Below are 23,587 nucleotides of genomic sequence, written 5' to 3' on the forward strand. Positions count from 1 at the left end.
ATCCTCAGCTGCAAAAGCGCAAATGAACGAGACAAGATATAGTGATTAGATGAGAAAAGATAAGAAAGCACGGACAAGAGTCAAGATACTGGCGCCATCTGTTGATGAAACCAGAATTAAAGCATAATTTAATTACGAATAATTTAATTATATAAATTATGTTTTAGTTCTGGTTTCATGGCGCCAGTAGCTTGACTATTGTACGTTCTTTCTTGTCTTTTGTCATCTAATCACTATATGCTATATCGTTCATTTGCGCTTTTGCATCTGAGGATGATGGTTCAGTAAAACCATCTAAACTATTTTTGTGAAAATTTGAAAATCTATCGCTGATTTTTGTTGTTTGACTTCTAGATAAGTACTTGTTTGGCGTATAATTGTATCATAATGAATAATTGATAGATGAATAATCAAAAAAATTGATATAATGAATAATCAAAAAAACTTTCAAGGGAATTTTTTAGTGTTGCAAGGAATGTTATCATCATTGAAACATCATGCGCCCTTTTTTATTTGACAACTAACGATAACATCAAACTAAACATATTTTTTTAATGTTTAAGACTTTTAGAATGTATCCATTGGAATTTAATTATTCCAGTGTGTTTTGTTAAAACTGTGCAAAACCTGTTAATTAAACAGGCCTATTGAATATTAAATAGCTTTATATTTCTTTTTCTAAATAAACTATATAATAAAATTTTATTTATATAGGTCAGCACGTATTTCATATGAGAAAAGCTAATGCTGTAAAAGAAATGAATGATTTTCTATGATAAGAGTCATTCTGTATTTCAGTATTCTTGTCATTTTTATTCAATTGCTTTACACCATTGATTTAATTATAGTCGAAACTCTTTTAACAGCTGTTTCATATCAACGAATAATTCCTGAATCCTTGTACTACTGAAATATGAGACAAATGGATTGTCTCATATTTCAGTGTCTCTCATTTAGCAAATACTTCCTGATAACTACAAAATCTTGTCCCGTGATGGCCACTAACGATAGGTTCTATTATGTATGATTCAGTATTTTAGTAATGTGTATTTTAGTTTATAACGGAAATAAACATAAAAAAGTCTAATGATGCTTAATGAAAAGTTCTAATAGCAGTGCAATAACAGCAAATATGCATCCTATACTCCAAAAGAGGAAAGCATCTTTTGTGTGCGCCAAACCTAAGCTTTCTACTTCAGAGTTTCCACTTGTTAGGCATTCGGTATATCCAACATATTCTTTTTCCATACGCCGTTGCAACCAGTTGGATTCAATTGTACGTATGAACCTAAGGAAGAAAAAGTTTCGGTACTTTTTTAATAGGATATGATAATATTCAGTTTATTTAATAAAAGGCATATATTTTTAAATAAGCATATATTTTTTAAATCATTTAGTAAAAGTAGTTTTAAATTTGTAAAATTGAAGTAGTTAAAACAGAATTCAAGCTATATTGGGCAAAACTGCTGCTTGCTGAAAGCATCGCGAAGGAAAATATTTCTAATGAAATATCGCGAGGAGAAAATACCGTCATACAAAATATTGCGAAGAAAGTAAACAGGAGGATCTCGCGACTAAAACTTCACAACACGAAACACTGAGACAAAAATAAAGCGATGACAAAAACTTTACAGTTTCCAAAACATCGTCACACAAAACATTGTGATAAAAAGTAAGTAAGTAAATATCAAATGAGAATAACATGGCAAGCACAAAACAGCTTTACTTTTAAAATTAAACAAGACATTTGTTTGAGTTTCTCTATTGATTTCAAGGACGGCAGGCAAGAGTCTGTCTTTCTCGCAATCAAAATTTAAAATTGCTTTTGTTCCTGAAGAAAAGGCATCTTTTATTTACCACGTTTTCAGGTGATTTTAGTTACAAAAGCAATCAAGAGAGTAAACTCAAATATATATATATATATATATATATATATATATATTTGTGTGTGTGTGTGTGTGTACAATTTACCAAAATATCTTAATTAAAAATTGAAAGAAATAGAAAAACATTAAACACTAAATACAATTAAAACAATTAAAAAACAATTTTTACAATTAAAATTACAGTTTCTAAGCAAAAGCAAGCAATTGGGTCAGCAGGCAAGGCAGATTTTTCGGTGAACAAAACTAAAAGTTTCGTTTGGTCCCACTCGGAAAAAAGACACTGAAGGAGCAGAAAGAATTAATTCACTACTCTGCTAAATTTCAAGTGCAAACAAATATGCCTGCTATGTTAAAAAATTACGCTTACCGCATTTAAACAACTTTTAAATCATTGATAATTCTACAACTACCCCATGCATATTAACTAAAGGCATAAAAACGTTAATCGAAAGATAAGAAATACATATTCAATGATTTTAAAGCAAAAAAATGCGCAATTTACCAACATATAAGATTAAAGAAACTGAGCTGACTGAGCTGAGTAACAGAGTGGGTATATATATATATATTTGGATTTGGAGTGATTAACGACAGCATTTGATGAACTATAAAAACACAATTTATTTGCCAGTATTACTCAGGACAGATCCCAAAAACATGTTTACAGTCGTCGAAAAACTATAACAGGCACGCTGAAACAATCAGCAACACAGCCTTCAGGCTATCAGGCTATAATGGTGAAGACAGCTTCACGGCAAAGCACTAGAGTATAGCTTCCGATTCGGTTCGGTCGTTCTCGGGACTGAAAGTACTCTCGAGACTCTCCACGTTACAACTCGCGATGCACTAGACGATACGCTCGATAGCCTCAACGATGCACACTCATGATGTATCAACACGCGACACACTCGACGACCAACTCGACACTAGACTGCAATACATTCGATAGACTCGCGATCGACTGACGATAGCCTATGAGATTCTGACTGACTACTACTTCGCGTGCAGGCAGAGTTTATATAGCTTTTGGGCTGCCTTCGAGAACATTTTGTTCCAAACCGGTAAGAATTCGTTTTAGAAGGTTCTCCATCCGCCTATGGTATATCGCCAATTTTGTCACCAAATGGGCAAATTTTTGCCAAATATGACAACCTTGCTTTCTTTTGCCATTCTCTGGTAACCCTAAACCCGCTTTGCGGGGAAGCTATCCTACCGCAGCTGTGGACCTTATGTATCAATATATATATATATATATATATATATACTTTTGGTGCGGCCGATTGCAACCAAAATGGGAGATGCACAATTATATCTTGTAGCAGTACTATATACAAACTTTTAGAGTGCTGAGGCTACTCATTTTTGAGTTACGCGAGATGCATTCATAGTACATACCTATGTAAAAAGCTATGAAAAAAATCTCTTCTGAATCTATTTTAAATTATTTTGATAATTTGTTTGGGGAAAAAGAGTCCTTTAGTCTGTCCTTACGTACAGATTTCACTCAAAAACATCGTTAAATAGCACTCGATAGCAGCCAAAATGGATATTTTCGTTGAAATATAAATCCCGGAATCTTTCGTGATTACAATACTTCCTTTACTTCGTACAAGGAAGTAAAAACGACGAAGGCACAAAATGGGAGAAAAAATATGTGGCGGGGACGAACTCAGCAGATCGTTGTTGAAGTTTATAAATAATATTTTGGAAAATCTGAGTAGTTGAAAAGAATCTGAGAGAGATCACTGGAGCAGTCTAAAAGTTTTAGTTTCTAATGTTACAGATTCGTTTCATAAGTTATAGATTCGTTACAGAATCGAGGGCTTATTATTGTGAGTATAAATTGCATAAAAAAATATATTCATTTTTAGTGACGCATAAATGTATGTTAAATTAAATCACAAGTAATTTGATTTCATAATTTATTATTACTTATTCCTTACAATAATTCTTTATGTATATTTATTACAATAATTCTTATAATAATTCTTAATTCAATAATTCTTATAATAATTCTTAATTCAATAATTCTTTATGTATACTTATTCTTTATGAATATTTATTACAATATTCTTTCTCTTTGCATGTAAACTTTGGCTCTTAAGTCTAATTTTGTATTGCATAATAAAAACGTAAATAACATGGGCAACTCACAATCGATTAATCTTCTGAATCCATTTCTTAGAGAAGTTACTATTAAAGGCTAGAGATTTCCAAAGAGTCCAGGCTGGATGTTTACCTAAGCGATAATTGCAGCGAAGTCCATCTTTGTACCTCTTAGCCAAAAAACTTTTTAAACCCATTTCATCGGATATAAGAGCGAATGACCCTTTTAGAACACGTTCCATCCCAACAGTGCTCATGTCGTCGTACTTCATGATACTATCAGGATTCTGAATAACCTTCTTGAACAGCGACTGATAAATCTCTGCTTTTCCATCCTAGAAAAACAAATGTAAATTTTAGGGCATAGAGGAAATAAAATGCTGGAAGTTTGATTGTGTAAGAATATAATCCAAAAGGTTCCCGACTATTTAATTTAGTTGCTAGAACACGTGGTCTAATTTATTGAAAGAAAATGCTTCGATCAGAAAATGCAAACAGTTTATACCGTTCCTTTATTTTAATCTAACCAATTATTTTATGAGTTACATCCTTACTCCCACTTCGCTTTTCGATTCCTTACCAGAATGCAAATGAGATCGAGTATTTGAACTCGAGTTATTGGATTGTAGGACAGAACGTGTTTTTGCCTCTCGAGGCCACGTTACTAGGCTTAGCGATCCCAGATACGATTTCATTGTTCGATTTTGCGTTTTAGTTGCCAGTATTTAAATTCTTATGTCAATGAAACGTTTGAGCCTATTTCGCATTAAATCATTTGTATAGTCCTTGGCTGCTAGACTTAGTTTTAAAGTTGAACTTACTTTTACTTTAAGTTACATAACCACGAAAAGTTATTGGCTGATTCGTAAGCACGAATGCATTTATGTTACAATTCTAATTTAATAAAAAAGGTTTGTTTTAAAAAAGGTTATGCGTGTGTGTGTGTGTGTAGAGAGAGAGAGAGAGAGTGTGTTTGACTCTTTCTGGCGCGATAAACTGGTAGCAAATTCCTAACGGACGTTACGTTACGAGAATTATCGTTATGTCTGGAGATAATAACAAAATCTTGAAACATTTTAACAACCTTTTTATCAAAATTAGAATTTAACAAAAGAGCATGTCTCATGCTTGACAAACTCGGCCAGCTCTTGTGGAGAGATAACTTTAACATTCAATTTAAAATCTAAATAAGCTAATTGTCAAAGACTACATAATGCAGTTTAACGCGAAATTGGCTCACAAATCTAACCGATATAAATATTCAAATATTTGGCAGCAATAATACAAAGCCGAGTAATTCGCGCTATCAGAGCTGGGGGAAACGTAACTTGCATGCACACCGGGCAGAAACATGAACTGTCTTACAACTCAATAAACTCGGCTGAAATACTCAATCTGATTTACATTCTGGTAGGGAAATGGAAAGTTAAGTGACAGCAAATATCAAATAATGAACTAACTGATTAGTTCACATAATGGAAAGTTATAAGCAAATATAGGGTTCAGAGTCTCTTTTGTGTATACATTACGGAAAATTATGACTTAAACAGAGAATGAGACAATAAGATAAAGAAGATTTACAAAATGCCTGTAAAGAAATATATGATAAGGGTAAAAAAGACTGTCTATAAACAACTGAATCTCCTGTCAAACATTGCTCATTAAAATTAAAAGCCAGTCTGAAAAATATGCTCAATGATTAAAGTTTTCAATCAGTGTTAAACATTGTAATTCTTCGTCTTAAATTTCTGCAACTGAATGCAGAATTTTATGTCTGATCTCATATTAGCTAATGAAATATGCATATTAGGGAACTGACAATGCATTGCGTAATGAATGTATGTAGAATTCGGGCGTATATTTTTTCTAAAATTTTATGCGGTTTTTGACAGTGATAATTATTCATTAGCTATGATTCATAATATCATTTTTAAATGAAGAGAAATAGTGGCAGACAATTAGCGGAAGGAGCGACAGACATAAATGGAGATCACCTGAGATTTGAATACCCTGAAAATGTCACACCAAGAACTTTAAAATACCTTTTGCACTGTTAGTATGTAAAACCTATCTGTATTCTTCCACATAAACTAAATTAGATCCTACAATGAACCTGGCGAATTCTCGCACAGGCGTTAATTAAATACCAGCACAGAAGAAGGGTGCAAAATAACCCTTTATTAATTCAAACTAATTTAACAAAAACGCACGGACTTCGAGCGTTACAAAAACACCGTTCACTTGCAGTGGTAACTAAGCGTAGACTATAATACAATTCTGAAAATAAATAGAGCGCACTTCAATTTACGCCTAAGAGGTAGACTCACAGAAAATCTAACCGGCGTGATACTAAACTGATAAGGCCAAGAGGCTTACTAGCGTGACCGCGAAATAACAACGAAACGTGCGCTTGGCTAGCGAAACACGCTCTGAATAAACTGACATAAACACACGTATAAATAGCACTTCACTTAACTTTAAATTTACATCCTAGCGAGAGAATGTGAGGGAAGTTCAGAAGTTTACAACAGGAAAATTTAAAATAAATTTGTTATGCAAAATAAAATATAAAATCAGTATATAGACTGATGAAGGACAACCAAGTATTTGAAATGAGTTTTCTGTCACTCACGATTCAAAGAAATCGTTAAGCGAATTCAAGGTAATTGATGTTAGACCTTCAGGTTTCAACAGGAATTTGAATCAGCTATTCTATCGTTTTACGAAAACTTCGCTAGGTTGAACGGTATGTGGGAATATTAATGTTCCCCCACACTGTGTCTTCTCAAAGAGCTCCTTTAAATGGTGTTGTTTTCATGATAAGAAAAACTAAGAGAAACGGGAAATTCTACTGTTCATCGACGAGTTAGGATATAGCATGAACTATGATTCTATATATGTCTTGATCTGGATGAAAAGCAACTTGCCGTCCATTGTTTGTTAAAGATTCCGTTTCACAGGGCTTCGTTTCAAGGTTTGGGAAGGAATTTACTAAAGCATGACCACACCGAGCTGCATATCTTTGATGGAAATATTACAATTGCTCATAGATATGTGGTCGAAGTCCTGAAACTCTATATAAGAATGGTTGCTTAGGTGTGTTGTCGACCATATTGTTTGCTATTTGTTGAGATATTCATAATCGCATTCTTACTGGTTAAAAAGAAGTATAGCTTTCTGTCAGGTCTGATGTATTTCGAAACTTAATCCCATTCTATTTGTTTATATTTATATTATTTTTGATTGTTTTATGTGTCTTGTTTATGATTTGTTAAAAACATGATCTGTTGTAAAGTTATATCACTATCATAGAGCATCTTACTATCATAGAGTTCTTGATGTATTGGCTGAAATAAAATTTACTATTCTCGTATAAAAAAACTTATTATATAAATAATAAAATTACTTAAAGAAAAATTATAACCTTCTGCTTTATTCATTATATTCCTCATATTTACTGTATATCATATTTACTCTAGCTCTCCATATATATAGGTATTGTATTTACTCTTAGAAAAGAATGAAATACAAAAAAGGTAAGTAATTTTTTTAAAGAAAATATTCAAAATCTGCCAAAATTTAAATTTTAAATTTGCTGTTTCGAGCATTTTTTATTTTAAAATTAATATCATAGTTTTTCAGACGCATTTTTAGTAAAGCAGTTGGCAAATTGGATCGATCAATTTTTTTTTTTTTAAGGGAACCATTATAGGAATCTTTAATTTTATTCTTTTTTGAAGACACGCACAAACAAATAACGAAAATCATCTGCAACAGAACCATAAAAGCAACATTTAACTTTCTCTCCCTCTCATCTTTAGAATACTTTGAATTTGATTACTCTCTAAAACTCTTGCATGCTTTCCAGCATGAAATACAAGAATACACAAATGAAACAAACCGCAATTAATAGCATGTAGATGAAATTCCCTCACACTTGATAAAAGATACACCACTAAATTAAGGAATTTCACGCATTATTATCGCCATACATCGAAGAGGGATCATTGTGTTGATGTCCTTTTCCATGTAGATAGGAGAAAAATAATAAAGCATTTATGAATTCTATCTCTTTTTACACTTAGAATTCAGCTTATGGCACCTATATTAAATCTGAACCTTCATGTATCATAAAAATCACCATACAACTATGCGTGAGTCCTACCAGGAGTCAAAACGGTACCTTGTCACGAGTTTTCGTAAAGGGAGTGGAGTGTAATTCATTCAAAACAAAAACACTGAATATAAGGAAATTAGCTTTAATGGGCCTTTACTTGAGGCCTTAATTTAAAAATATTGCAAGGTAACAGTCCACAAGTCTTGACATTAAATGCTGAGTATTAGCTCGACGAATTCCTTGTTCGGTTTACTCTTATAAGGATTTGCTTAGTTTCACAAACCAGTTATTTTATGCTTTGCAATCTTTCTCGCTGATCATTTTCCTGTCAGAATGCAGATGTCTAGATCGCGTGTATTAAAATGAAATAAAAAGGAGATAGTATTTAAAGAAAGAGGGTAAAATCAAATCTAGATCCGCCTGCTAAAGGCCATGTTTGCTAATTAATTCTCTTGAGAGCAGTATTCAGTAACGATGCGTTATTCTCGCCATTAGGCTTGTCACGCTGATTTTAGGTCAGAGCCAACGTTTTGTGTCTGTGTAGACCACCTTCGGCTATTTTAAGTTAATTTAATCAAAATTTAAAATTCGTTACTTTTGATTTAAGCTATAAATGCTGGCAGTTCTGTAAACAGGAGCAGCGCCTTCTATTAAAATTTTATTTGAGTTAAATCAAAGGGTCTTTTTACACCCTGTATACGTTTCTGTTATAATTTAAAAGGACATAATGATAAGCCAATTTAGGTCTTAAAGTTTTCGTCTATGTTAAGACCAAAGAAGACGAAATTCTACAATCTAATAAGTAAACCAATTTCTTAGTGAACAATAACGTGTTTAGGCCAGCTTATATCCTCTGGAAATCTTCAATACAGGAAATTTTTAGCAGCGGCCATTTGCCAAACCAGTTTCCGAGATCTCCTCCATTTCCTCGTTCACACTCTATTTTTCGATTAAGCCTGTTTTATATACAGACTTTTGCCGTTTAAATCTACCTAATTTTTTGGAAACAATTCGTTGTGGGACTGAAGTAAGAAAGGACAATAAAGATGCAAAAAATCGAGATAACGTGTTAGTTAAACTAAAACAAAATTTTTCCAAGCTGGAACTGGCAGCATACAAGTAAAAGGTACAAGGCTCGATTTATTCGTCCTCTCTTGAAATTCCTATAAAATTAAATTTGCTTTCAGAAGTATGCGTAAGTACTAAATTCATATCTCAGTTTTAGATGGAACATTCTATGTTTTCTAAAAGCAAATTGTAACTTTCACCGTTATCTGAGAAATGCCCAAACTTTAAAAAAAAAAAATGAGTATGCTGTCATTATCCATTACTGAAAATTGTTTAGCAGTCAAAAGAGTAAAGGGGGCAAATACAATAACTTCTATAAAACAATAAAGCTCAATTAATCATTCCACTGTTTGAAAAATTATTGGAAAAGCCGTTGAACTCAGAACTTGTAATATCGAAAAGGTAACAGCTACCTTTTGTTGAAAAAATGTATTAAGTACATCATCTAATGTTTTAAGTACACCGTAATTTGCGTTATAATGATTATGGAACTAAAGTATATTTTTAACCATTCAGCGCAATGTGGCATGTTATGCAAAGAAACTTGGATTTCTTTGGTAAAACAGATCTCTGCCATATCGCATTCACCTCACAGGCCATATGTCTCATTCTTTAACTCCGCTGTTTTGAAGATTATTCTAATATACAATCTAAAGAATCGACAATTTCAATGATTTCAAGCTATCCAAAAGGAAAGAACGGGCAGACACCAAAACAGGCATACTTCCAATACTTAAAGAAATAACAGAAGCTTTGGAGCTCCAATAATCAAGTACTGTCTACGAGAAGAACAGATCTCGCCACAGTGTCTGGTGGGTGGCGGTCGCTATAGCAACAAGGCTAGTCTATTTCAAATAGGGGGAACCAAGAGTTGCTTTATTGTTATTTCGTTTTTGGCGACTGTTGGCTGAGGGGGAAAAAGACTTAAGACACCCCTACGGAAAATGGGTTAAGTCTCGTTTTTACAACAACAGACAACTGCAGACTAACTGGCGAGAGCTTTTTTTATGAGAGACAGACAGTATGCGTTCCAATAGATATTGTTTTGAAAGAGGCTAGTAATAAAATTTATACTGCAGACCTTAGATGTATTTTCCGTGAACTTTTGGAAAAGAAAAACCTATGTAAATTTAAACATAAAACATGCGAAATGACTCTTATAGTAAAATGTCAATAAGTAAATCCTAATTTTTCCTTTATATAAATAACGAATAAATACCGTTTACTATCATCTCTAAATTCTATGAAATATATTTCATAGTTCTTATATTAAGCATAAGTTTTTAAAATTATAAATATCATAACGGTTAATAAAAGGGCAAAAATGACGTCCTAATTTTTCCTTCATTTAAATTGCGAATAAATATTGCTTATTATTATCTCTAAATTCTATCAAATATCTTCCATGATTTTTTTATTAAGCATAAGTTATTAAAATTATAAACATCATAACGCTTATTAACGCTTAATAAAATGGTTATAAAACGTCCTAATTTTCTTTGATTTAAATAACGAATAATTATTGCTTATTGTTATCATAAATTCTATCAAATGCCTGTCATGGTTTTTATATTATGCGTTAAGTCCTTAAAATTGTAAACACTACAACGCTCAATAAAATGGCAAATAATATTTCCTTTGTTTAAATAATAAATATAAATGTTGCAATTTGCTTATTATTATCCTTAAACTATGAAGTAACTCTCGTCGCTTTTATATTATTCTGAAGTTCTGAAAATTATGAATACCATAACACTTAAAAAATGCCTTTATCACCTGGATTTTTATGCACCATCTCTACAATAGTATTTACTTGGTCTTTGTTCTGACAACTATTAGCAGTAGGCATTTACTCCTGTTACAGAAATACTTTAAATGACGCAAATATTCCTGTTTAGGCATTTTTTAAATTTAAAGAAGGTCAATTTTCTAAAAGATATCCCTAAATCTAAATTTTTATACTTTTCTTCGGTCAGTATACATATATTTAGAGCAATTGTACTCGTTATAAAAACAAAACAAAAACGATTTGACACTCCTGTCATACAAATTGACCAACACATTTGATATTAATGCCGGAGATCATTGTCAGGGGCTGTACACAAACTAAAGAGTGAAATGTATACATTCCTAGGTAAGTAAATTTAAAATATCCGTATAGAAAAGGATTTCTGATCTTAAGTTATTAAGTGACAAGCATTTCTATGCAGATTACTATGAAAGATACTGATCAATATAAATTTTTTAAGTCACGGAATTATTCGCGGAATGTTCAAAATTCGAGTTTTAGGAAATATTGGAATACTTCGGTAATGGTAGATAGCCAATTCGTAATATTATTAGTATTAAATAAAAAATGAAACACTTTTATATTAAAATGCATTTTTATATGATAACCAAATTGGTTTTTAACTTCACGAAAAAAAAAATAATAAGCTATTTTTATATTTTATAAAATTACGAATTACTTTGTGGAAATGTTTTCGATGTACCAAATGTAGGTAAATTATAAATTATATGAGATTTAAGAGGTAAAAATCAGCCTCGAATTATTCTTATTTAATTTATTAATCAACTCGTCAATGTAAATTGGCGTCAAAAGTCATAAATTTTTAAATTATATACCTCGGTAAATGCCACTTTTTGGTGTTTTTTTACTTCCTTGTACAAAGTAAAGGAAGTATTGTAATCACGAAAACTTCCGGGTACCATATTTGAACGAAAATATCCATTTTGACAGCTATCGAATGCAATTTAACGATGTTTTTGCGTGACATCTGTACGTAAGAACAGAATAAAGGACTCTTTTTTCCCAAACGAATTATAAAACTGATTTAAAATGGATTCAAAAAAGTTTTTTTCGTGGCCCCGTTTGTACGTACTATTTATGTACTTAAGTATATATCTCACATAACTCAAAAGCGAACAGCATCAGAACTTTGAAATTTTTTACATAGGATTGCCATAACATGAAGTTGTGTACCACTTTTTTTTGGTTGCAATCGGCCGCACCAAACGTATATATATATATACCAACTCTGTTACTCTGCTCAGTTTCTTTATTCTTATATGTTGGTGAATTGTGGAATGTTTACTTCCACAATTCGAACGAACCAAAAAAAAATTCGAACCAAAAAAAAAAAAAACGATTGAATTATATTGTTCTTATCTTCCGGTTAAAGTTGCCATGCCTTTAGGTAATCTGCACGCCCTATTTGTAGAATTATCAACAACTTAAAAGTTGCTTGGTACGGCTAAGGCTGATTTTATTTTACCATAGCAGCCATATTTGTCTACATTTGAAAAACATAGCAGAATAGTGATTTAAGTCAGTTTCTTCACCTGAGTCAGTTTCTTCATTCAGTGTCTTTTTGCCGAGTGGGACCAAAAGGAAACTTTTAGTTTTGTGCATTGAAAAATCTGCCTTCTTGCCTGCTGGCCGAACTGTTTGTTTTTGCTCACAAACTGTAATTTTCATTGTAATTTTTTTTAAATTGTTTTAACTGTATTTGGTGTTTTACATTTTTCTACATCTTTCCATTTTTAATGAAAATATTTTGATTTTGTATGCATTTTTGCCTTGCGACGAAGTGAGAACTGAATTAGTTGAATGAGAAATATATCTCTTATGAAATTCGAGGAAATAAGTTTAAATGAAATGCAGGAAAAAATGTGCATAATTTAAAATTCCGTTCAAGAAAGTCATATGGTGTACACATCAGCTTTTTTTTTTTTTTTTTTTTTTTTTTTTTTTTAAACGAGTATAAAATTTTCCTAACCTGTAAGGATCCTAAGTTTTACTAACGTTTATTTTATTTTAAAACTGTACTATCACTTCTTATTTTCTACTTCCGGCTAGAATTAAATGCTTTAACTTGTTAATGCAAATTGTCTTGCTAACGCCCAAGTACTTAAGTTGTGGCTTTTTGCCAAGCGAGAGAGAGAAGGAGTTTTAGGAAGCAAGCCGCTTGCCACTGTAGTTTTACGAGTTTTCACTCGGTTGCTGGCTGCCTTTAAGGCCAGAGGTTTAGCCCTCTTGATATTTGCAAACGTATTGTAGTTTAAGCAGCTCGGCGTACTACATACGTACCTTTTTTAAATAAAGGCCAGTCTTAGTGCTAGGCATTTGTATACTAATTCAAAGTTAGCTTTTAGTTAGAGTTTTAGTTAGTAGATTTTATATTCTTACGTTCAGACCACAAGTGGTTGGTCTCTGTATTCCGAAGTTCGGAAGTGCCTGTAAAAGATTGGAAATAAAGGGTTTCGTATACCCTTCCTGCTTGTGTTGTCTACTTCAAACCTTCTTGAACATAGATTGAGTAAGCTCCCTGTTCCTATTCAGGATCATTCATGTTTCCAAAGCAAATCAAGAGAAACACAAGTCCTGGCAGACCATAATGTAAGAGGTGGAGAAATAGAGAAAGGTATAGAAAGTTAGATTTCGTGATTTTTTACAAAATGTTATTCTTTAAATTTAGAAATGCCAAAAGATGAATATTTTCATCATTTAAAATATTTTTGTAACGGAAATTATATGTCTACGATAAACCATAGCAAAAATAAAGGACGAGTAAGAGATTTTGTGAGCCCGGCGTATCTATCTACTTCCATCGTGTTATTTATTTCTTAAAGTGGTCATCAAATAAGTAATATGAGAGGGGAAATGTAAGATGACGAAATATATCTTACTTTAAAGACCCCAAATATTGATGAGTCCCGTTCTACAATGGGTTGAATATCCTTTGCAGCTACGAGATCATTAAGTGAATCAATTTGACGAACTTCACGCAGAAAGAGATTTGTCAGAACCATTGCGCTGAAAATATAAGCAAGTATGGCAGCTCCTATCATCCAGATTCCTCCAAGAATGGCATAATAACTTCCTTTAGGCCTAAGTGTTCTTCCTGGGATTAAAAGTAAAGGAATAATTTAATTTAATTATATAAAATAAAACATAATTGTAATAATAAAGGAAGTAGTTTTTAGTATAGTATAGCCCCGATAAACCACCATCGATATTGGAACGATCGGTTACTTGAACTCCTCTAAAGCTTCTTCATACACAAAGGAGTTTAGAATTGAGCCTTAACTTTGGAAACTTTCTAAAGCAGTGCTTCCTATCCTTTTTATCGCTGAGGACCGGTCAACGTTTCATAATTTTACCGTGGTCCACTGAGGGGAGGGGACGTTGATTGTTTATATTTTAGATAGTTTTGATTTAATGATTTAAATTTAATTTTATTTAAATATGCCTTCAAAATAAAATACAGTTACACGAAAAAATGAATAGAAAGTGATTTAACATTTTAACTCACTAGAACGCTAATCAGTGAGAACCCTGAGTTTGTTTCTTTGCAACGAGACTGTCCTATCTGGAGATAATAAGAGATAATAACATCCGAAGTGTGTTATGTCCAATTTATTCCGTTGTTTCGTTTCAGTTGCTGTCGATGCAGAAATCCTCGCCTCACACAGATAGGTTGGCGGAAGTGCCAATAGGGATTTAAATGCTGTGGTGGCAATCTGAGGGTATTCCGCTATGACTTTAATCCAGAATACCTCAGAGTTGCTATTTCGAATGTAGTTTTAAGGCCTCCGCCATTTGCAATCTCCAGCAATTGATCTTCTTCTCGCACGGACATGCTAGGTTCGCCTGATTTGTTGACAAATGGGTTGAGGATCCATTCCTTGCCAGTTCGTGGGTCTTTTGCGGTTGGGAAATAGCTCTCGAACTCTTTTAAAAGAAAAGACATGTGGTCGTGCCCTAACTAGGAAGAATGAATATTCAGGCTCAGTCTCTCCTACAATCCCGCTAATGTCTGAAACATGTCCAGAATGTTTCTGTTCACGCGCCGTTCCTACAACTCCAGTTTGGCTACTTTGTCTGCCAACTAGCTATGCAGCTTCTTTGTCTGCGAGCTTGAAAACTGTTGTCATTTTCCCCTAAAAAGGCACAGATTGAATTCGTTGAGCAGGCTGAAAATGTCATACAGGTAAGCCAGTTTTTCGACTTATATCTTGTCACTGAAATGTGCTGCCAGCGAATCCTAAAACATTTGTTTTTGAAGTGATTTTTCGATTTGTTGGATATGCTGAGGTCATACTGATTCACCTTTTCTTCATCTGTTTGATATGTTTGATTTTCATTTCTTTGATTTACAATTATATATATCGATATACAGCTGGATAATTATCTTCTTTCAATTATTTTGTGCTAAATTACAGTAAATGAGGTGAACGAAAATTCAAATAGTGCTGTGCGTTTTAAAATTCTTCATTAAGTGTTTTATGAATATAGTAAAGCTAATTAGTGCAGCTAGAAATATAATAATACAGAAACTGCTAATCATTATTATCATTTCGAAATTTGAGCACGTGATAATTTTTTTCTTACAAGGGATTTTAAAAATTTAGCACTATTTAATGAAAATGATTAAAATTTTACGGTATCAAAAGATTTACTTTTTCATAATTACTAATAGTAAGTAACAAATTTTAAGATTTTTAGATTTAGGGAATATTATTAAATATTAGTATATCTTTGAATTATTGTTAAAAATTTTCAAATTACTTTAAGAATGAGATTATTGTTTAAAAATTTGAATTTCAAGAATTTAATAATTATTTTAAAAATGAGTTAAATGTTGAAAATATAAATAAATAAGATAATCTGAAAAAACTCGTTCAGGATAAAAGTGTGTTTTGAATATTAGACCAACAAATGACTTATATTCAAATCAGAAATTCGCAAATACAATGGATACTTTTGTATTTGGAAAACTGCGAGGTCTTCATAATTTGTGTTAGATAAGAAATGCCTTAATAATAATAATAACCAAAATACCATTAGTAATATTACATAAGATGTTGCCGCCCAACCGGTATAGTGGTTAGGTATAATGACTGTCATGCCGAAGGGCAGGGGTTGGAATTCTGGAGAAGGCATGGATGTTTGTAAATGTATAATGTCAATGCGGCATGGGGACACTCTAAATATGCGGTGAGCCGAACGTCCTCTCGAGAGGTTGGTGATAGGGAAAAGATGGGTGGAAGACCATCAGACTCGTCCGCCCGGTGTTCCTCCCATCGGAATTGGGGACGGAAATGAGTTAAATGGCACTGTCACCTTTAATAAGATGCTCAAGGTTGTTGCCAACGGCAGGTGTAATCAGTTCTATATCTCCCGTTCTACTGGGCCGATTGACGAACTTCAACTTGCGTTTTTCATGTCTCGAACGCGCGATTTAAGATATGTATTAGATTTATATATAGCATGGTTAAAATATAGGTATTTTGACACAAAATTGGGCTTTATCTGAAATGATATGCCAACTTGTTTCCGTATTTCGATTCTACAATTAACCTTACTTGATTCCTTCTTCTAGAATTCAAAATTTAGATTCATTCCAAATAATATTCGCCCTTTCTATGATCTATTCTTAAAATTTATATTTTTAATTAATATTTATAAATGTTTCGAAAAAAACATTTGAATTATAACCTATAAATGTTTTATTATCATCTTAAAGTAAATGTATTTCTAAGCATACCTGCAAAAAATTGGGTGCACAAAAACTGCTTATTAAATCTCATTCTTAATGGTATATACCTATCTCAATTACGACTGCTATTTTTCTAAGTAATGCTATCTATACTTTTGTAAGCACGTGTTACTCGCGCGTACCTCAATCTATTGGCGCGGTTTGAAATTTAGCATATTTGTTGTAAGCAATAATAACGCCAAATATAGTTTAAGCACTTTGTTAAAATTATTTGAAGATATGAATGATGACTTTTTTTCCGTTTGTGTACAACGAAATAAGGGAAAGGAAAATAGGTTGCTATAAATTAAAAAGTTAACTGTCAGATTTTAATTTCTGTCACAGTGTGCACATAAAAACATAAACCATTTTGGGGAAATATTTGCTTTAATTATTGTACTTTGTCCCAGCTTCTGAACAACAATTTTTAGCCTATAAATCTTTCCCAAACGGCAGACTGCTACTCAATATTTGTCTGATTTGCTTCTGAGTGGCCCAGAATTATATTTACCAGAGATTCTACCAAATGATATTTCGACACCACATTTTGTTTACTCGATTAATACAAATGTTAAGTCTTAAACTGAAAAAGTTGAAATACTTTTGTGTGATTTTATTGGCAGCGCAGAAACAAATTGACAAACTAATTTGAATTAGGATACTCAGGTTGGAGTTTTGATCATTCCACCAAATATTAAATTAAATTCATTGATTGATTCATGAAATGTCATTAATTTTATGCACATAAAGGTAACATGTCTTTATGTGCAATGACTTCAAGATACAGTACTAAGGAAATCTGTGAGATTGTAATACTGAAATAATGAACGAACCAACCTTTTTGAAGTAGAAATGTTGAAGCGTTCCACATGTTTTTGAAAAACGCATACTTGAAAGAAGTTGAATTATCATAAAGTTTGTCAGCAATGGTTGTCGCAAGACTCATAGCAATGAGAGAAAAAAATATGGAAATCCAGATCTAGAAAAATAGGGAGCAATTGTGAGAAAAAATTAACAAAAAATATACTAATATTGTTTTTTTAAATAGAAGTGAGATGAAATTAGGTGCATATATGAACTAGATTTGTTTAGCATTATTAAAAATATACGGTAAGAAACTTAGTTCATATAAATCCACATCATCTCCTCTATCAAAGTCACTAATTTGCAAAACTGTTGTTTTTGAGAGAACCTCATTTATATACTTGATGCTTGCTTGAATTTTTATAAAGCTCTAGTTGTGACTTCAGTTCTATGATTCTTATGCATATGTTAGCAATTAATTAGTTCCTTTATTCAAAACATTTCCGTCAAACATTACCGTTCAAACATTTATTGCTAGATACTTGCTTTATTCAGAAACATTACCGTCAACATTACTGCTCAAAAAATTACAGTTCAAATTATTACCGTTCTAAAAAAAACTGTTGTTGCCAATCGGGAAAATACATTTTAAATAAAATTAATACGTTGCGTTTACATTCGGGCATCCTGACTTAGTTACGACCTCGGAACATTAAGAACTTACATTTAAAAAAATTAAATCTGTAATATTAAATATTAAATCATATAGATTCACCGTCGTTTTCTATTCTTTTTCCGTGTCCTGGTTTTAGTAATATGCGGCGTGTTGTTATCGTTATCCCCAGTAACACTAATGTCATCACCATCATCATCGTCTTCTTCTGATTCAGCTGGACACTGTCATGACTTTAATTGGTTCACATGAGCTGTCGTAGTAAAGAAATGTCCTTTCACCTTCTCTTCTAATTGAGTCACTCTATAGGTATCACTTGGTAAAACTTCTGTAACTACCAAAGGTCCTCGATACTTTTGTTGTGTTTTGGTTGATTCTGCAGTTGATTTAGGTACTCTTCTCATAACTACTGTTTCTCCTCGTTCGAATGCTAAAGAATTGCTTTTCTTCTTGTCATAATTGGCTTTCATTTTCATCTTCATATCTTCAATTCTCTTTTTTAACTTCTTCCTTTTTAGATGCTCTCTTTTACCAGTAATTGCTTTCTTAGGAGATATGTCTATTCCCTCATTTATCTTAGATTGCTTTACAGATGGATTTACATCTTCCCGAGGTTTATTTCCTTTTGCAATATCTTTCTCCGGTTGTTTTTTGTTTTGTTTCTCAACAAATTTATTTCCCTTTAATTTTGTTCCTTCCCAGCAAAATTATCTATTACAGTTTCTTTTTGTAGACTTTTTTCTTTCCCTGTATTAAACTCTTTCTCAAGTGTTGTAATTTTACAATTCTTACTATATTTCTTAAGCTTTTGATTATAATGCTTTTCTTGAATAGACTTGCATTTTTTAATATCATTGATATCATCACTTCTGGTTTCTTCTTTAGGATATTTATTTTCCTCACTTGTATTCCGTTTAACGATTTTCTTTGAAGTCCCTTTCCTTTTCAGTGATTTTTTACCTTTGGAATTAGTGACTTTTGCAGTATTTGTATTTTCAAACTTTTCATCATAGTCCAGAGTTGCTGCCTTTTCATCGTTGTAGTTAGTGACAGGTATCACTGTTTCTCCCTGTATTACTTCCAATAATGAGCCCAACTCATATTCCGATCCACTTATTAAAACATAACCGTTATTTATTTCATCAGTTTTAACTTTCACGAAATTAACCGTATTACTTTCGATTTGAGTTTCTTGTGAAGCCTTCAGTTTAATTCGCGGAGTGTTGCTATCATTTTGCAACTGTGAAAATGGGCAGTCCTTAGCATAGCGTATGTGCAAGCTATTACCTATTTTGGCGTATGCAATATGTGGTAAATCAATCCATGTTCGACCAACTAATAAGTCGCATGGTTGCGTTTCATCTCCTACAATTAGAACTGTAATATTCTTTTCTTCCACATTATCAATCTCTAAACTAACAGTTACTTTTCCCAATGTTCTAGCGGCTGGTTTACTCTGGTTCCCAAAGCCAAACAATTCCTCCACATCAGGTTTTATAATAAGAATCAGTCTCTTAGCCGCAGACTGTTTCAATAAACACGAACTAGAACCCGTATCTATGATTGTAGTAATTTCTTCTCCATTATTGATGCGAGCATACTTTAAATATACAGCTGGTGAAACACCTGAATTCTGGTCCACGGATAAATTATTTTTAACATTTGTCAAGTCTGGATTCTTAGACGTACACTTTTAAAAGTATGACCCTTTTCATTACATTTTTTGCAAATAATTTCTTTTTTAGGTTGAGGACAATCCGTCGCTATATGTCCATAATCATTACAATTGAAGCATTTCGGCTCACCCTTTTCATTGCGGATGCCAGAATTATATTCCCTTTTCCTTTCGTCTGTTTTATAAAATTTATCTCTCAGATTGTATGTATTATCAAAACTGTTTTTAAAACCCACTTTGAAATTACCATCTGTCTGCATGAAATCGTTAACATTTCTGTGTCTTGAATACTGATTATAGGATCCTTCATAAAATTTAGAACCAAATTTGGGCTTAGAATTATGCCTAAAAGTTTTATTTTCTACTTGAAGTACTTTTATCCCTGCCCAAATATTTTCATATTCATCTAGTTTTTCAGCCAACTCTTCAGGATTAATGAATTTAGACCAATCATCGATGAAATGGTCTCGGATAGGAGCGAGGACCCTTTTCTTTAATTGATCCGTAATAATAAGTTGTTTTAAAAAGTCAAAATCTGTTACATTTAATCCAACAAGCTACTCTTCAAAATAATTTTTTAATTTAAACGTGAAGTCCTTCCACGTATTACGCAACGTTTTAATATGATCAACGAACTTTTGCCGAAACTGTTCAGGGCTTAACTTAAATTTTCTCAGTAGTAGTTGTTTAACGTGCTTATAGTCGTTAGCTTTTTCTTCTGATTCATGCGCAATTAATTGAGTTATTTTATAAGGCAATAGACCCAACAGCTGAGAAACAATTTTTGTTCTTCTAACCCAATACGTCGTGCCTGTCTCTCAAATAAAACTAAATAAAAACTTATATCACCTTCATTCAAATCATACTTATGCATTAATTTACTCATATCACAAATATTACTTCTACTAACATTAGAAGGAACAGAACCATTTACATTACTACTTCTGGTTTCCGCTTCTATTTTTAATTTTTCAAGTTCAAAAGTTCTTTGCTTATCTCTTTCTATAACTTCTATTTCAAATGCTCTTTGCTTATCTTTTTCTTTTTCTAAAATTTCTAACTTTTCCCTGTCTAAATTCATTTATAATTCTATCTAGCATTTGTTTAGTAAAGTCTTCGTTATAATTCTTACTATTCAAAATCATATCTCTTAAGCCTACAATTTTAATATCAGATAGGACATCTACATCAAGTTCCAAAGCAAGTTCTTTTAAGTCACATTTCTTGCCTCTTGCCAAATAAGCCATCTTAGACTTCAATTTTCAAATAATAATACAATAATTATACTTAAGTTCTTTCCGTTTAATACTTCGTTTAATATAAATTCACATACCTTTCTACTTTCAGTTTTGGCGAGCTTCCGTATTCAGTTTAGGCTTAACGTATATTAAGGCAATACGTTGTTAAATCCTAGATAATAATTCTAGTTAATCCCACTTCTGAAAATGTTAGCAATTAATTAATTCCTTTATTCAAAACATTACTGTTCAAACATTAATTGTTAGATACTTGCTTTATTCAGAAACATTACCGTCAACATTACTGCTCAAAAAATTACAGTTCAAATTATTACCGTTCTAAAAAAAACTGTTGTTGCTAATCGGGAAAATACATTTTAAATAATATTAATACGTTTCGTTTACGCATGTATATCATAGCCGCATACTTCATTTTCTTTTAAGGTAATATAGACTTTGAAAACATCATAAAAGTATGAAAACAGCAAAAAAAAATGTAGATTTTTGACTTAATCTGATTTGTTAATTAAATATAATATATTTGCTACATTTGTGAATTAATATGGAACAAATATACTATTAGCGATGAGCTAACAATACAAATTTTTTACACAATCAGTTTAATTTTTTTCTAACCTAAAATTTGTTCATTTTCAATTCGGAGTAGTGTATAGCACAGTCATTTTTTATCTGGGACATAAAAGGATTTAAAATACTTTCTTATCCTTTACTTAGCATTCTCAGCTAATATAAATATTGCTTTCTTACCTACTTGAACCTCATAATTATATTATATGGATTTTTAATCTTTTAAAATGTTAATTCCTGGATCCGTGAAGAAAGTCACCGACTACTTAACCTCTTAGTAAAGCAACTCCGAAACAGAGGAAGGTTTAAAATAAGGCCCTTTTTATTAGTTCGCCAGCCTAATAATTATAAATTATACAATTTACGTAATAAATGAAATCAAACTCCACAGCTTGCGGTAAGGGCATAAATAATAGTTACATTTGAAGTATTAAATTTATAACGCAAAGTGCACCTAGAAGGCCCTTAAACTTTTGAGAGTAATTACAATTAGCAAGTCTAAAACCATTCGAAGTAATTCATACGCTAGCAGAAATATACTGGATGCAGCTCAGTGTGATTGCGGTTAGTGCTACCGTTCTAATATCGCTATCGGATTGTCGAAGTAGTGCATGTATGTATACGAAAATATAGAAAATACTTCGAATACTTTAAAAAGCAATTCAGTTCATATGATCAAAATTTTATTGAATACATTTTAAGTTGATGTAAACTTGCCAAATGAGGTCAAAATAAATTATAAAAATTAGCAAGTGACAGAGAAAGTTCTCCAAGTCAAGGATTAAGTCACCATATAGCTTGGTTTTGGTTTTAATCAACAACTTAACATCAGTTTTAAAGCAAATTTAATTAGGTATAAATTTTAAATAACTCGATCGATTTTGAGGCCGGTCAGACACAGGTCCGTCTCCTTTAGAAAAAGAAAGAGAAAAAGAAGAAGATTCTGCAAAATTTTCTCTCCCTTGTCCTTGATCTTGGGGAGAGGAGAACCCATGAAAACATTTACTAAGTTTTTTTTTTAGTCCAAAGGGATTTGAATCCCGAAGGACTATTAGTTTCGTTTTGGCATTTTGCGTCGGACGGATAAATGTCGGTTCACTTTTCAAACTGTTGCCATAAAATGTTAGAGTCCTGCATTATATTTGAAGAAATTAAATAATGAAAATCTGCGTAAATGTATGTATATTTCTCACATTGTCATAAAATAACGGTACATAGAGTCATCGAATTTTGAATAACGTAATCCTCCAACGAATATGAGCATGTGGAAGACCAAATTTGAAATTTGTTTTATGATCGATTTCCTATTTTTAGTCCAAAGGGACTTGAGTCCCGAAGGACTATTGCTTTCGTTTTGGCATTTTGCGTCGGACGGATAAATGTCGGTTCACTTTTCAAACTGTTGCCACAAAATGTTAGAGTCCTGCATTATATTTGAAGAAATTAAATAATGAAAAATCTGCATAAATGTATGTATATTTCTCGTATTGTGATAAAACAACGGTACATAGAACAATCGAATTTTGAATGACGTAATCCTACTACGAATATGGGCATCTGGAATCCCAAATTTGAAATTTGGAATTTGTTTTATTATCGATTTCATATTTTGTAAAACTTTAACGAATTTTTGAGTAACAAACTCAACTATTTAAAAGCGAGCAATGGCAACGTTGTGCAGAAAAAACATTTTTATCTCCAGCGCGTGAGTCTCTGTATCGGAAATTCTAAAGATATGCTCGTTTTAAAAACTATTTTGCGATATTGCTGTTGCACTGGATCTTATGGTTTAAGTGCAAAGAACATGATATTTAATAAAGAAAGGTAACACACAAAATGTTAAAAAACGCCCCTTTGGACGTAATTTAAAATCTAAAACATTTCAGTTTTT

The 23,587-nt window shown here is 32.2% G+C and overlaps 1 protein-coding gene across 4 annotated transcripts in view; it reads right to left on the reverse strand.

The window, feature by feature from the left end:
• Nucleotides 1–253: 253 nt before the first annotated feature.
• Nucleotides 254–23,587, reverse strand: part of LOC118186223 (glutamate receptor U1-like) — a 79,933-nt gene continuing 56,599 nt past the window's right edge. For 3 of the 4 annotated variants that reach the window (XM_035356298.2, XM_035356300.2, XM_035356299.2), the window contains exons 6-9: nucleotides 17,556–17,697; nucleotides 13,867–14,081; nucleotides 4,041–4,327; nucleotides 254–1,288 (exon numbers count right to left, since the gene is read on the reverse strand). In XM_035356298.2, the coding sequence (XP_035212189.1) occupies nucleotides 1,084–1,288; nucleotides 4,041–4,327; nucleotides 13,867–14,081; nucleotides 17,556–17,697 (849 nt within the window). In that variant the 3' untranslated portion in view covers nucleotides 254–1,083. The remainder of the gene's footprint in view (nucleotides 1,289–4,040; nucleotides 4,328–13,866; nucleotides 14,082–17,555; nucleotides 17,698–23,587) is intronic. The other variant, XM_035356301.2, reaches the window with a different exon arrangement.

The sequence above is a fragment of the Stegodyphus dumicola genome, chromosome 7, assembly GCF_044657685.1.
Source record: "Stegodyphus dumicola isolate Sdum_Otavi_A_Nest chromosome 7, ASM4465768v1".
NCBI classification, from domain to species: Eukaryota; Metazoa; Arthropoda; class Arachnida; order Araneae; family Eresidae; genus Stegodyphus; species Stegodyphus dumicola.